The 14,492-nt window shown below is 36.2% G+C and overlaps 1 protein-coding gene across 1 annotated transcript in view; it reads left to right on the top strand.

Annotated features, from left to right (window-relative positions):
• LOC149578676 (polyribonucleotide nucleotidyltransferase) overlaps positions 1–14,492 on the top strand; it is a 273,752-nt gene that overhangs the window by 158,796 nt on the left and 100,464 nt on the right. The window contains exons 13-15 of the mRNA XM_089831043.1: positions 2,710–2,840; positions 2,982–3,201; positions 3,329–3,400. Coding sequence (XP_089687169.1) covers positions 2,710–2,840; positions 2,982–3,201; positions 3,329–3,400 — 423 coding nt within the window. The remainder of the gene's footprint in view (positions 1–2,709; positions 2,841–2,981; positions 3,202–3,328; positions 3,401–14,492) is intronic.

The following is a 14,492-nucleotide window of genomic DNA, read 5'->3' as shown; positions in this document are numbered from 1 at the left end:
CTCTCATTTCTTCACCCTTATTTTGCTGAGGAAAATAGTCTTCCAAACACTTGCAAAGTAATTTCAATTGATTTGAAGCAGATTTTAGGTGTTTTTTGAAGAGGATGACTTCAATGATTTGTAGAGGCAAGCTATGGAGGAGGGGTTGGATTTGGTTTCACATTGGATGACATTGAGTTGAATGAGTAGTCATTGTTAGTGCTAGGAGAAGCTAGAGGCATAGCTACATCTAGGATGGAGAACAAACCACAAACTGAGTCAAACATACTAAGTGAGGCACATTCATGCCTAGTATAGACTTCGAGGACTAGACCCTCTTGTCCTACCTCTTGCTTAGTTTTTACTAGAGCTGTGAAGAGGAAGATGTTGTAATGATGTATTTACTATTAATTTTACACAAATTATTCACTTTTTAGCTTACAGCTCCCAGGATTCCATGCACCCATTATTGAATAAAGCTTAAAGACACTAACATCATGGAATAGAAGATAATTTGATCATATACATAACATACATCGATTACCTAAGCACAGAGCTAAATTACTAAATAGCAAGGTTGGATGGGGATGGGGGTACTTGGGGTACATAGGGTACCAGTACGGGTACGGGTACAACTTATTTTTATAACGAGGGACGAGGGTACTTGGGTATGTCAAACTTTATTTTTAATTATACTTTTATATTTATAGAAAAGCTGAATTTATGAGTCATGACAATGATTTTTCAAATCAAGAACAGTGATAAAGTTTGCAAATGTAATGCATTGTTTTCAGTTTTAGATATGTTATATGTTTGCAATAATAATTTATGATAAATGTTTAGATGCATAACATAGAAGGCAGACTTTAAATATGAACAAGAAGATCATAAATCATATGACAATGACATATTGCAAATGATAAATTTCTGGCTTTAACAGTGATAAAGTTTATTGTTGATCAATATTGTATCAAAGTTTCAAACTGATTAGGTATTGAATTAAGCTTGATAAACAAATAACAGAGAAGGAAAATTTTAAACATGAACAAGATCATAAATCATATGGCGATGATATATTGGAAATGATAAACTTATGCATGAACAGTGATAAAGTTTATTGTTAATCAATATTCTATCAAAGTTTCGAACTGATTAGGTATTGAATTAAGCTTGATAAACAATGAGCTGATACACAAACAAAAAACTGAAAAAAAATCAGAAATCTCAATCAAGGTCCCTAGCTATGATGCTCTCCACCGAGTACCTAGTACTTGGCATACGTGTATCTGCTACTTGGGTACGTGGGTACGAGTACCAGGGGTGTGGGTACCCATGCAACCTTGTTAAATAGTAGCTGAAGGAAATCGCAAACGTAGATATATAAATTATAAAATCTATCAAAATGTATGTCAAATCCATGAAATCCATCACACAATAGTCATCATCCAATGTTCCAAATATATGTTAAGTTAAACAAAAAGTTAAAACAAGTCTATAGCTATGGCTCCTAGTCCTCATCTCCATGCTCATCCTCATCCTCATCCTCATCCTCATCCTTAGTGTCAACCTCAGAATAATCTATAATATGCCTCCTAGTAAGGCGTCTAAGGTACGTCCTTGATGACTAATTAGCCATAGCCTCTGCCTATGAGCTTGAGGTGCCTCTAGGATCAATTGTAGTCTTTGTCAGTGCCTGTGAGGTGCCATTACTCTTTGCTCATCTTTTGCCATAGCCACAACCTCGACCCCTCTGTCTACCTCGTCAACCCACTCTACATCCTCATCATCGAAGACAAGATTAGTAACCTCTGTAAACCACTCAAGACTCTGGATCAACCTCCTCTAGAGTAATCAGAGAGGTGTCACTATCCAAAATCTCCCTGGTCCTAATGCGCAGGTTGTAATCCAAAAAATCAACTCTTACCTCTTTGAAATGAGTTGATAAGTGTTGAGAAGAGCTCCTATAAACTCCTTGATGATCCAAATGCAAGTATATAGCTGCTCCAATGTCACAAATGCAATCTTTTCTACTCTTCCTTTCAGCTGTTTGCAAAACAACCACACTCTATTTCTCTTTCTTCCTCTCTCTTTCTTTCCTTTTCTCACATTAGAGTTTCATGAAAGCCCTTTGAAGGTTATAAGGAAAAGAAACATTAAAAAAAATTATTAACAAAAGAAACAAAATCTGATTTTTTTTGGAGTCCAAATATGCCCAGCCATGGCCGGGTCATTGCCATCGTGACCCACTAGTTGTGCGTGTCGGGTGAGTCAGCCCAGTTGATCTGCCGAGTCAAGGTCATGGGCCGTTTTGACCCAGCTGAGGTTAGTCGACTCGCCAACTCGTATGACTCGCCCGACTCACGTTGAGTCTTGTTACTTTGGGTATAATTATATCTTGGCTATTGCAGTTTTCAGCGAGGAGGAATACACTCTAGTGGCACTGCAGCGCAGCTCTACATCAGTTCGTTTTCTAGAAATTTTTTTTTACTGCACTGTAAAATGGAAATTCATCTAATGAAATGTTTTTGTAATTCAAACTCTAGATAGTAATCTATCTTGAAAAATGTTTACACTCAAATGATTCTCACAAACTATTTTATCAGTTCTTCTTTTACACAATGTATGGTCAAACTACTTTATCTATTCTTCTTTTATGCAATGTATGGTAAGCATCTTTTTGAAACAATGATTTTGAGTATTCTATAATTGATTGACTAATACAATTTGCAGGTAGCTTAGCATTAATGGATGCTGGGGTTCCACTTAAGGAACATGTTGCAGGCATTTCCATAGGTCTTGTCACTGATGTTGATCCTTCCACAGGAGATTTGAAAGATTATCGTATTTTAACAGATATACTGGTATCCATTTTATTTTGCATTGTATTTGGAAAGTTGATTTAGTTTAACTTGGGTTTGAAGTGGATGACTTTCTGTAAAATGAAAAATCTGATTGGCATTATTGTTGTCTAATGCCTCTCATTAAATGTTGCTAATTTTCAGGGCCTTGAAGATCATTTGGGAGATATGGACTTCAAGATAGCTGGTACAAGGAAAGGAGTGACAGCTATACAACTGGATATTAAACCTGCTGGGATATCTCTTAATATTCTTTGCAAGTGCCTTGATCCCGCTTTAAAGGCTCGCACCAAAATTTTAGATTTCATGGAACAAGAGTTAAAAGAGCCACGTGAACAAGATAAAACAAATTCCCCACGGATAGGTAAAGCCTTGCTGCTATTTTCACAGTCAAGAACATTGTATGGCAATTGCGACATTGAGAAATACCATATATGTTTTCTTTAAATCTACTGTGGTTCTCTTCATTATTATTATGATAATTGTTGCAGTTACCGTTAGATTAAATCGAGACCACCTTCCACGATTGATGGGACATATCAGGAACATTGAAAAGGAAACAGGTAAGATTTATTTGTATATTTTTACATAGCTTTGAATATATTGTAAATATTCCTGACTATCAGTGTGTTTAGTTCTCACTGCTTCCAGCAGACATGTACTTGTGCAACTCTATTTTGTCATTATTATTTTATCTATTTATTGCCAGATTTGCCTAAGAATTTTCATAATCTAGGCATTTTGTAGGTTTTAAATTGTGTGATCCTGTTGCTACATTTAGTGTCATATATTCTATGGGTTAAGTTGTCTAATATGCTACGGTTCACTGTAGCATTACTGAAGTTGCATCCCATGGTATATATGTACAATGAACTATGAAGAACATACTTCTGATCTGAGGCATTGAATCCTGAATTATGAGCATCATTCCTATATTTGTCTAGAAGTGCATAAACATCACGATTTTTGGAAGATATGAAGTGGCCAAATTGAGTCCATACAGTACTTTGGGTGTCTTCATTTTAGATATGCTTCAGTGAACTATTCCTATGATGTAACCACCTCATAGCTACATTTGAGGAGTGCAGTTCTGAAATGTCCTCCTAGCACAACCTCTCAGGGCTTTGACTAAATTCTTATAATCTGAAATGCAGTACACTTCTTTCGAGCTTTAACTTATCTCAATTCTTAGTTTGTCACCATGATAACAATATTCTTAAGGTAAAAATGTATGAATGCCAATGTGACCTTGTCTTAATGCTGTGTAAGAATGATATTGTCAATAAGTCTAATGTATTGTTGATTCACTGCTAGAGAGATGGGAATTATCTTTGATCAACATTATAAACTATATAGAAGAATATCTATATGGAAATGTCTTGATAAGGAGAAGGTATGATATCTTCAATTGAAATTTGATAACCAAAACCAATTCCAATGTTAATAAAACTGACTTGGATCTAATCAATATTAAAGACTAAACAAGTATAATATATGTATATATCAAAGTTGGAATGTGATAATAGTTGAGCATTTGATCTAATGTTAGAGATTGTGAATATCTAATGTTGATTATTAATCTGCAATAAGAATCATTAGGATCGCTATAGAGTGAACTTATGTAAATGCAATATGATTTGTGCCGATTAGTCTGTAGAGACCTAGGATATTTAATTGATTGTTTTCTGATATATGTCTTAGAGTTTACGCGTATTAGTGCCTCCAAGGATGCAGTTTAAGCTTCAAAAAACTAAATACAGATGAAGCAGTATCGCTGTGGCATTTGTTTTGTTAAATATGCATTTGGATATATCTCATGAGAAGTAATTGATGATCTTATTAATAGTGGCTATTTCTTGGCTTGATGCTTATTCACTGTTTGTGTTTCTTCCCTTTTTCTTTTATCCCTTAAGCCAATCTGGATGGCTATATGAATATATTGCAGAAGTAATGTAACCAAGCTGAGTCGTCACCAGCAATAATGATCCCCTGTAAGGGAATTGCACCTCTTCACGACACTAATCAGTTATATCTTTAATAATTGTTTCCTTGATTAATATAATTTTCTTTGATTTCTATTTACTAAATAACATTAAGCAGTAGTAATCAGATCATTTTTGTGCTAGGATTATTTCGTTTGCGCCTTCCAATAGTTAATGCTTAGGTTTCTCTGGATGAAATGCTGAAGTTTGTTTCACCCAAAGTCTTCGACATCGAATGATGCCTTCTGTTCGTTTTTACTTAAATTTTCCTTTTTTGTGTTTTGATGTTTTTTTTTCAATTTATTTTTTATTTTTATGACAATGTAGATGCAATGACAATTATATAAATAAATACTGGAAGCATTGAGCAACAAACATAATTCTGAAACTAATCATATCCTTTATTTTTTTTTGCCAAGCAACACCATATAAAATCATACCAGGTATATATAATTGTACACGATGGCTGGACTTAATATGCAATTCTGGGCACCAAAACATACCAGTTCTGCTACAGAAATATCGAACCCTAGCTCATTTCTCAGCTAACATCATGGTACTACTGTGGTGGAAGTACAGCTGGCTGATAGGAGAAATCTACACCTTAAATTCACTGGTTTCTCAGCCAAATCTGAATACTATAGGCACTGTCTCACACCCAGGCTGTCAAATTCTCCTCTGGATGTATGTTTCAGCTCCTCTTGTGAATGTATGGCAGACCTGGGGCAAATTCTGATGCAATTCGTTAGGGCCCGTTTGGTTGCGGGGATAGGAATTGCAAAATGAGAATTGCTATTCTCGAATTTCTATTCTAGAATTGCTATTCTAGAATAGAAATTTGTTGTTCCTGTTTGGTTCATTGAGATAGAAATTAGAATTTGATAGACACAGCAGATTCAGATTCGTTGATGCACTTTGTTCCCTTCCAGTGTGAAACTATTTGTCTCTGCATTTGATACAGGAAATCTTGCGTCTATAAAATCCTATTTCTTGAATCGTGAAAGACTCAGTTCAGCTAATGAAATCCACCGCCACTTCTTCAACAGCAGTAGGGCAGAATGCCCAAATCCTCAATACCATCCTCTCTCAAAGAGGTTCATCTGCATTGCCCTATGAAGAGGACCTTCATTGTCACATCAGGCAGCACTTGCTCTCTCTCATGCAAGCTTTCCCAAGCCTGAGAGTACACATTGAAATGTTTACTTACAATGATGGAAGAACAGCTCATCTCTTGAAGGCGGAAGGCACTATACCAATGGTCTACAAACAGGTAACGTACCATATCCCACACGGGTTGTGTCCCTATCCAAAGTCGACTGTGTTTTCCAGTCCCTTAACAGAGTTCCAGCGCTCACCCCAGGTCAAAGCAGATTTGAAAATTTAATCAAATTTGAGAAAGCTAAAATGAATACAGAAATAGAAATTCTAATAACAGGTATTTTTTGGAATGGACAAAAGCTCATTTTGGGGCTAAAATGGGAATACGTATTCCTATTCTCTATTCCTATTCCACACACCGAAAAAAGAATACAAATCATATTCTAATTTCCTATTCCTATTCCGGTTGTATTCCAGCAACCAAACGCATCCTTACTGTTCGAACCTGGAATGTAAGTTGATATTCCCTCTTCCACAGCGTGCAAACTATTCTAATTTCTATGTTGCACATGCTCTCCAAGCTGATAAAAATTGAAAACCTCTTCCTCCTGCTGGCTAGGGTGACGTCCTTCCTGAGAACTCTCAAGGCTTTTCATCCTCGAGAACAAAAATATGTTGAAACTCCTTCAGAAAAGCTCCTCCTACAATGTCTTCAAAATACTAACCTGAAGAATGCCCAAGATCATCTCTCCTTTTCCTTTTTTTCACTTTACTTTTCATTCCTAATGCTAATTTAGATTTAGGGTATTTTGTCCGTTTTTATCAATAAAATAACTTCATTTTATTTGCAAGATAATCTTTTTAGAAGTTTGATTGGTTAGAGGGGTCAATTATTCTTTGAATTGGGCTAAAATCACTTAAACCAACCGCTCCAAGCTGCCATGCTTATGAAAGGTGTTATGGCTTATCTAATAATGTAAATAGATATATGATTAATATAATCACTTTTTTATTATTCAATGAACTTAGGAAATATCATAATATTTCCACTTTTATTCATCAAGTGCTCAACTAAGCTCATAACAGCAAACTGATTGAAGCCACTAGCTTGTGGATAATGCTTGAGCGACATAAGCCAATTGGTAGTTTGTCCCTAAAATGTAGGATGCTTCTAAAAAGTAGGAGACTAGACCTGTCAAATTGAAATTGAATCCCAATGGCTCACCCCTGCACTATGCACCATTGAGATGTTTGTCAATGAATTAGGAGTTCCTCCTAAAAAATGGAAGCATGTCCTCAAAAATAGGAAATGCACCCAAAATTTCTAAAATGTTCACAAAGACCCTTGGATGCCACCTAGATAGCTTCCAATCCCTCCTAAATTTAGGAAATTGTGGTCAACTGTTCCAACCTTCTTGAAAAGCTCATCCACAAATCTCTACACCTTGTATGTGTTCTCTCCATGCTCTGCTCATCTACGGAATTCAAGATAGTAGGCTAACAATGTTCATCTCCTTGTCTCCTAGAAAGGGGAGATCACAATTCTCCCGTCTTGAACATTGCTTGTCCACAAGCAATGCATTATTGTACACTAAACACCGTTGGCCATATCACATATCTGTCTCAAGATTACTGCTATGCCAATCAACTACACCACTTTGATATAGCTAATCGTATTGTTATACTATAGTGCTTTGTAGAACACACCACTAATCATGAATGTTCCTAGATGCTAGGGCCAAATGGGATGTTTTCCATGCAAGCTACTATGAGGCTCTTATCACACTAACTGAACACATCAATATGCTAGAAATGGTGAAAAAATCCCATGAGATGCATCAAACTTGTAGTACTAACCTTGTCACCACCTAGATTCCAAAATAATGGGAACTCACATCTGTCCATCATAAGGAGGTAAGAATATCTCAAAGCATCTATTAGGCTAGATCTCACACTACAATCAACCAATCTATTGTGGATGTGAGATTCAACTGTGATATCATGTTCGCCTAAATAATGGCCTCTCCGAATCCAAGCATCCAAGAACAATAACAATGGCACAAGAGTAGAAATCTCTGCTAGAGACTTGTTTGCATGATGGGATTTTGAACACTGGCCTTGCAAGTGCTCATTCGCAAACAACTGAGATAGATACTTACAATCTTTGATCCCACCTTCTATCGATGGGTAATAACCATTCCAAAAAGGATAATATAACCCCCAAGCTAATCCACAATGATACATCATCAAGTCCTCCACATGCGGATCAAAAGAAAAATGATGAACACTCCCCACTATGTAGTTACAATAGAAAGCTCTGAACTTTGTTAATAGCTCATTGTTAATAACTATAGAATCAAGAGATGGCTCCAACCTTAAACCCCAAACAACTTATTAGGTAGGGATTTCGGTAACCCTCTTTGCAAACCCAACCAAAAGATCTCACTGCGGAAGAATTGTAGTTAGAGTATCTACATTTGCTCCCACCAAATGTTGAATACTGGATGGAACTTGGATGAAAGTATCCTTAGTGACTCCATATGGATCCTCCTTAAACTCTAGACACTCTAGTAGGTACTCAATAAATGAATTTGTGTAGTACGAACACTATGAGGTAGAGTCAACCTTCTCTTTTGCAACCTTCAACTGGTCACTTTGACTTTGTAACACAACAAGCGAACATCCAAAATCAGGTGCATAGGAGGAAGTAATAGATTTTCTTCAAGGAGAAGGAAAACCCTATGTGAGGGTCATACTTCAAACTAGAGGACACTCTACGAGTCCCCTATGAAGATGATGGAGTAGCGTCATGTATAAACACACGTCTCTGAAGTATCCACTAGTGCGATGCAAGAGCTATCAACAATTTAACCAACAACACATGTCATAGTACTAACATTGGGAAAACTTGATGTAATAAGTGGTTCTCTGCTTCTCTCAACCAAATTAAGCATCCTATCTAAGGCCACTGCACCTTTATTTTTAATGGATGTAGTCATAACCTCAACACATCCATCATCACAATCCAAGGATATACAATCACCACCAACTGCCAATATAGAAGGCTGTACTGTATCTATGGCTGTTGAATACTGTACTAGACTCAACTCCATTGTAAGGTCCTCAACTCATGATTCAAACTCACGAAGGGCCAACTATGTGCTTTCCAAGGAAACCCTAGTCACCTCAAGCTTATCAGTGAGCTCATCTAGCCCCTTTCCCCTTGGTGCATCATGGCAAGGGAAATCCCACTGGAGAAGATAGTCTCTATCGGTCAATAGCTGTAAATAGTTATGCCTCATTATTCTAATGGCTTCCCTAAGAGCATGAAACTGTACTAGGGAAAGACCTTAATGACCATGCTCATCCGTCATAGGAGCACTCCAACTATAGGTAGCCAACATCTAATGAGTAACATCAAAATGCTCTATTGCTATGGTACTCATGTTGTCATTAACCTTAAATTGCCCAAACAAATGATGAGGACTTTGAAACCCATTTCAAGTGTTTTGCCCAAAATTCGGCACTGTGATAAAACACTGTGTCTACATCGCATTCCTAATGATCAACAGAAGCATATGTACTGTCATCGGTGCACTCATCAACATCCAAGGCCATGCTGCTAAGAACCTCAACGGATGCCTCATTTGATAAGGTAGAAACCACTGATATGTTAGTATCTTAATACATTTCCACTCCACATGCAACTCATGATCCTGGGATCGAATGCCACTAATTGAATTTTCTAATTCATTTTCTATGTTTGGATTTGAGAAATCAGACTCATCAAGACATGAATGTTCAACATACAAAGCATCATTGGTACACAATTTTTGAGTACCTTCACGAGACTGCCCACTGGTACCATCCTGTACATGTGTTTTCTGATGTCTCAGGCTGATCCAAAATTTGATCACTGCTCCGAGTCATGTTTTCAACATCTCCAAGTGGCTGCTCCTCTTCTTGTGCAAGTAGTTTAAGTGTTGATTTGTGATATTGTTGATTTTCTTAATCAGTCTTGTAGTATACTTTTGGGATGTAAGTCCACGCAATCATTGAAGGATAGTTCTCTTTTTAACATATATAGGGGGAGTGCCATACCCTTGGATCTAAGTCCATGTAATCAATAAAGGATTGTTCTCTCCTAACATATATAGGGAGAAGACCATATTCCTAAAAATTATAAGTACTTCTTCACTCTTAAGTTTTATCTAGGTGTGCTCTAACGAGACTCTTCTTGAACTTTTTAAAAATAGGTATCTTTCCCAATAATGTTTTAAATTGCTGTCCACACCCAAAACGCAAGCCAAATTAAAATGGAAACAGCCACTCTTTTCCTCACAAGCTAGCGAGGTCATGCTCCAATATCACTGAAAGATGCCAACTAGGTATCTCTGGATGAAATGCTGAAGTTCATTTTACCCAAAGTCTTTGACAGCAAATGACGCCTTTTTGTTTGGTTTATTCTATTTTTGCTTTTTTGCATGTTATTTTTTGTTTTTTATGACAATATAGATGCAAGAACAATTAACTAATCTGCACAAAATACTGCAAGCAATAAACATAATTCTGAAACCAATCAGATTCTTTACATTTTTCCCAAACAATATCACATAAGATTATACTAGGGATGTATAATTTTAATGTTGTAGCTTCAGTCGGATTGAATTGACCTAGAGATAATCCTTTTGTGGTTATTGGTTAATCATCAATTAGATAAACTTTCATATATATATATATATATATATATATATATATATATATATGTTAATATTGTCTAAATGATTATTAACTAATAAATTACCATAGAGACATGTCTGCTCTACGTATGCTTATATACATTCAAATCAACATTTGGAAAATAGAAATAATTGGCAGTGCTATTACATTTGCAGTGATCTTATAGCTTTAACATGGCATTAGAGCCAGGCTGCAGATGTAGAGAAGGTTGAGAGATCTATTCTTTAGAAATCGATCTCAACAATTTGTCCAAATGCGAATGAGTGAATATCAAGCCATAAACTCCAACCAAATAAAGTTTGACGGCAGATAGGGCCTTTAGGGCTTGTGTGTGCTTTTCTCACAACTCTAGTCAGGAGAATCAAGTCACAACCCAACTTACTTTTCAGTTAGTGGAGTCATCATAGATCAAACAAGCACTAGGTAAGTTGTATATTGCTGATCAAGCAAGCCAAAGGAACACAAGTCATTGAACTGGAGAGTAACTGGCGGTTACAGTTTTGGTTGATGTATTTTTTCCTTACTTTGGAAGTGACAACTATACATGTAGATAGCAAAGTATAATGAGAGATCACATGGCACCTAGAAATCTAAAAGAGCACATGACATGTGCTGAGGTGGAAATTAAATATTGCAAAGGATACCTCGAGGAATAAAATTAAATCAAAGAAAAAGGAGCTGCGAAGGGAGTATGTGTATGGGAAAGATACCAAACCAAGTCTAACTGATTAAACAAGAGCAATGGCACATATTGAGGAGGCATCCTTGAGTAGTCATGTGGTAGTCAAGTAGTGCAAATAACGACAGAAAGTACCAAGTTACAACAACATTCAATAAGGAGGGAAGCTACAGAAAGTGCATACTCTATTATAGGACTTGTGTGAAAGATATCAGATTGGGTAAGTGTATAAGGATGGGGATCCCAATCTAGATATCATCATCACACAACCTGAATACCATCATCGCATAGTTTGAATACTGTCATCGCACGACCTATCAGAGGGAAGGAAAATGATAATAAAACTTTATCGAAACTTACAGTGCTATATAATTCTCTGACTGACATTCCAAGGCAAATTGTGGATAAGAAAAAGTCTCATTCGAAGGCTACAATTAGTGACTTGTGCAAGGTGGTCATAACATTGATATATAAACATCGAAGAAACAAATAACATAATTGCAGAACACAGTCAACACATGATATTGCATATCAAGAAGAGTCATTCATCAGATTGTAGAACAAGACAAAAGACCAGCAATTAAAGGACCGCTAACAGGGAATAAGTGATTTCGTGTATCTTGTGTGATCAGTAAAGATCATAGTTTAAAATACTGATAAAATAATGCCAAAATCAAGATATATTGCGAATCACCAAGAAGAAAGATCTAAATGCATAAAAACTCAGGCAATGGTATTTCCATTAGATCGCGGTGTGTTCTTTTAATTAAAATCACTAGTAACCAGAAAAGGCGCTAGCTAAACTCGTCGGTCAACAAGTCAACACGAAATGACAAAAAAGTTTAGGTTTGCATGCAGTGTGCACGTCATCGCATAAAGACATGTTTAAGGTATATGGTCAACTCTACTTAGCAGCCGCAAACTGGGTCATTTCCTCTTATGGATTGGTATTGGTCTTCACACGAGGGATCGAAGAAGATATCACTCTGCATCTTCTGCACAGACTATCACTGTTTGGTATGTGAGTCAGTTTCATATTTCACAAGTTGTGGTTTTACGGGGTGTGAACTTGCTTTGGAAGATTGTATTCCTAGCAGTGGTATGTGCTTATAATCGAGCGTGAGTTTCCAAACTGAATAATTTGTGTGTGCATATTTCATTTTCTAAAATAATTATGAACAAATTATAATTGAATAATTATTATTACACACAAATATAGAGTACAAAATATTTGTATTTAGCTACCTTTGATACCTTTGTAATATTATTTTGTACTCTATATTCATTTTCTATATTTCCAAATTGAATAATTATTTTTACACACAAATATGAACAGATTATATTTTTAATTTTATATAAACAGGTTATTGTAATTTATAAATTATACTAATACAAATTTGATAAAAAATGAGTAAACAGTAAATCATTTTCTGATATTAATTGTAATATTGTATTGCTATTTATTATTATTTTATTAAAATTTTAAATAAATAATAGTAAATACAGTATGAAATTTTATAAAGTTCATGAAACTAAAACTTTGTATATTGTATTCCTATTTATTTAATACAACACTAAATGTCATTAAATTAACGAATATACTATTTCAAAAATTTATTTGAATCATTAAATCCTATATATTCATATTGCTTTAAAATTGTTGTAAACAATGTTTGATATCAAACTTATTTAATATTTGATTGTTCATTCTTATTCTTGAAGTGTCAGTGACATACCTATAGAAACAGGATGACTGGTGGTGGTGGAGATAAGGACCCTTTATGGAAACATGGGATCCCAGGGGTAATCAATGGACACGTCGAATGTATCCATTGCCATAAGCATATGACTTCAGGAATAAACCGGTTGAAATACCGTCATGCGAAGATTCCATGCAATGATATTACACTGTGTGATGTATGTTCAAAAGAGGTTACAAGAGAGGCTTTGAAAAATCTACAAAAATATGCACAAAGTAAGGTAGAAAAAAGAGGACATTCGAGGCCATGGCAGCCCCAATGGGTACTTTTAGTTCTACAGGATCACAAACAGGTGGAGAGGGTTCTTCTTCTATTGGGCCTTGGATACGAGGGTCGAGAAGTACAAGTGGGTCTCTTATAGACTTTTGGATTCCACATAACACTCTTGGTGCTCAACCCAGCTTGCTAGGCATTGCATGGAAGAAAGAGATGCATGAGAAGACAAAGGTGGCAATTACAAGCATGAAAGTGATGCTTTATGTAGTCGTATTGGGATCAAGTGGTAACTTCCATTTCTTTGTTTGGTAAGGGGTTCAAGCCCCCATCTCCCTATGAGGTGAGTGGGCTGTTGTTAAATGACGAGGTAAGAAATATTCATCAGCTTGTGGAAGAGCAAAGAAAAGTTTGGGAATAGAAAGGTTGCACTATTATATTTGATGGGTGGATAGATGGCAGGAACATGACGCTCATCAACTTTATTGTTGCTTCAGAGGGGTAGTTGGTATTTCTAAAATTAGTTGATGCCTCTGATTCAAGTAAAAAATGCAAAAAATTTGTGTAACATATTAGATGATGTGGAAATAGAAGCGGGAGTGGCTAATGTCATCTAGATTGTGACTAATAATGCAGTTGCGGATGTGGCAGCCGGTGACTTCTGATGGAGAGACATCCCACATTGTTTTGGAGCCCTTGTGCTGCCCATTTTCTTGACTTGCTTCTTGAGGATCTAGGGGAACTGCGCTGGGTGGAGAAGGTGGTTGAAGAAAGAAGGAATATTGCAAAGCACATCTACAATCATGCATGGGTCTTGAGTCTTATGAGAGAGAAAACTAGTGGTAAGGATCATGTACGAGCAGGGGTCACACACTTTGCCACTAATTTTCTAAACTTGCAAAGCATATTTGAGACATTTCTAGATCTTAGGCACATGTTTCTTGATAAGAAATGGTTAGAGAGTCCTTATGCCAGGAAGCCTGAAGCAGAGAAGATTTTGAGGATTGTGTTTGATGCTAGCTTTGAAAAGCTAATGAAGGACACCTTCAAAGTAAGTTTTCAAGTCTTCATTGATGATTTAGTATTTAATTTTGAAATATTTTTATTGGCTGATTTTTATATGTTTTATTGTGTCCAGGTGTCAGAACCGTTGGTGAAGGTTCTATGAATTGTGGATGGGGCA

This window comes from Cupressus sempervirens, chromosome 1 (assembly GCF_028749045.1).
Source record: "Cupressus sempervirens isolate cs-2001-9-10 chromosome 1, ASM2874904v1, whole genome shotgun sequence".
NCBI classification, from domain to species: domain Eukaryota; kingdom Viridiplantae; phylum Streptophyta; class Pinopsida; order Cupressales; family Cupressaceae; genus Cupressus; species Cupressus sempervirens.
The sequence above is the reverse complement of the archived record's forward strand: the minus strand, read 5'-3'. Positions and strand labels throughout refer to the sequence as shown.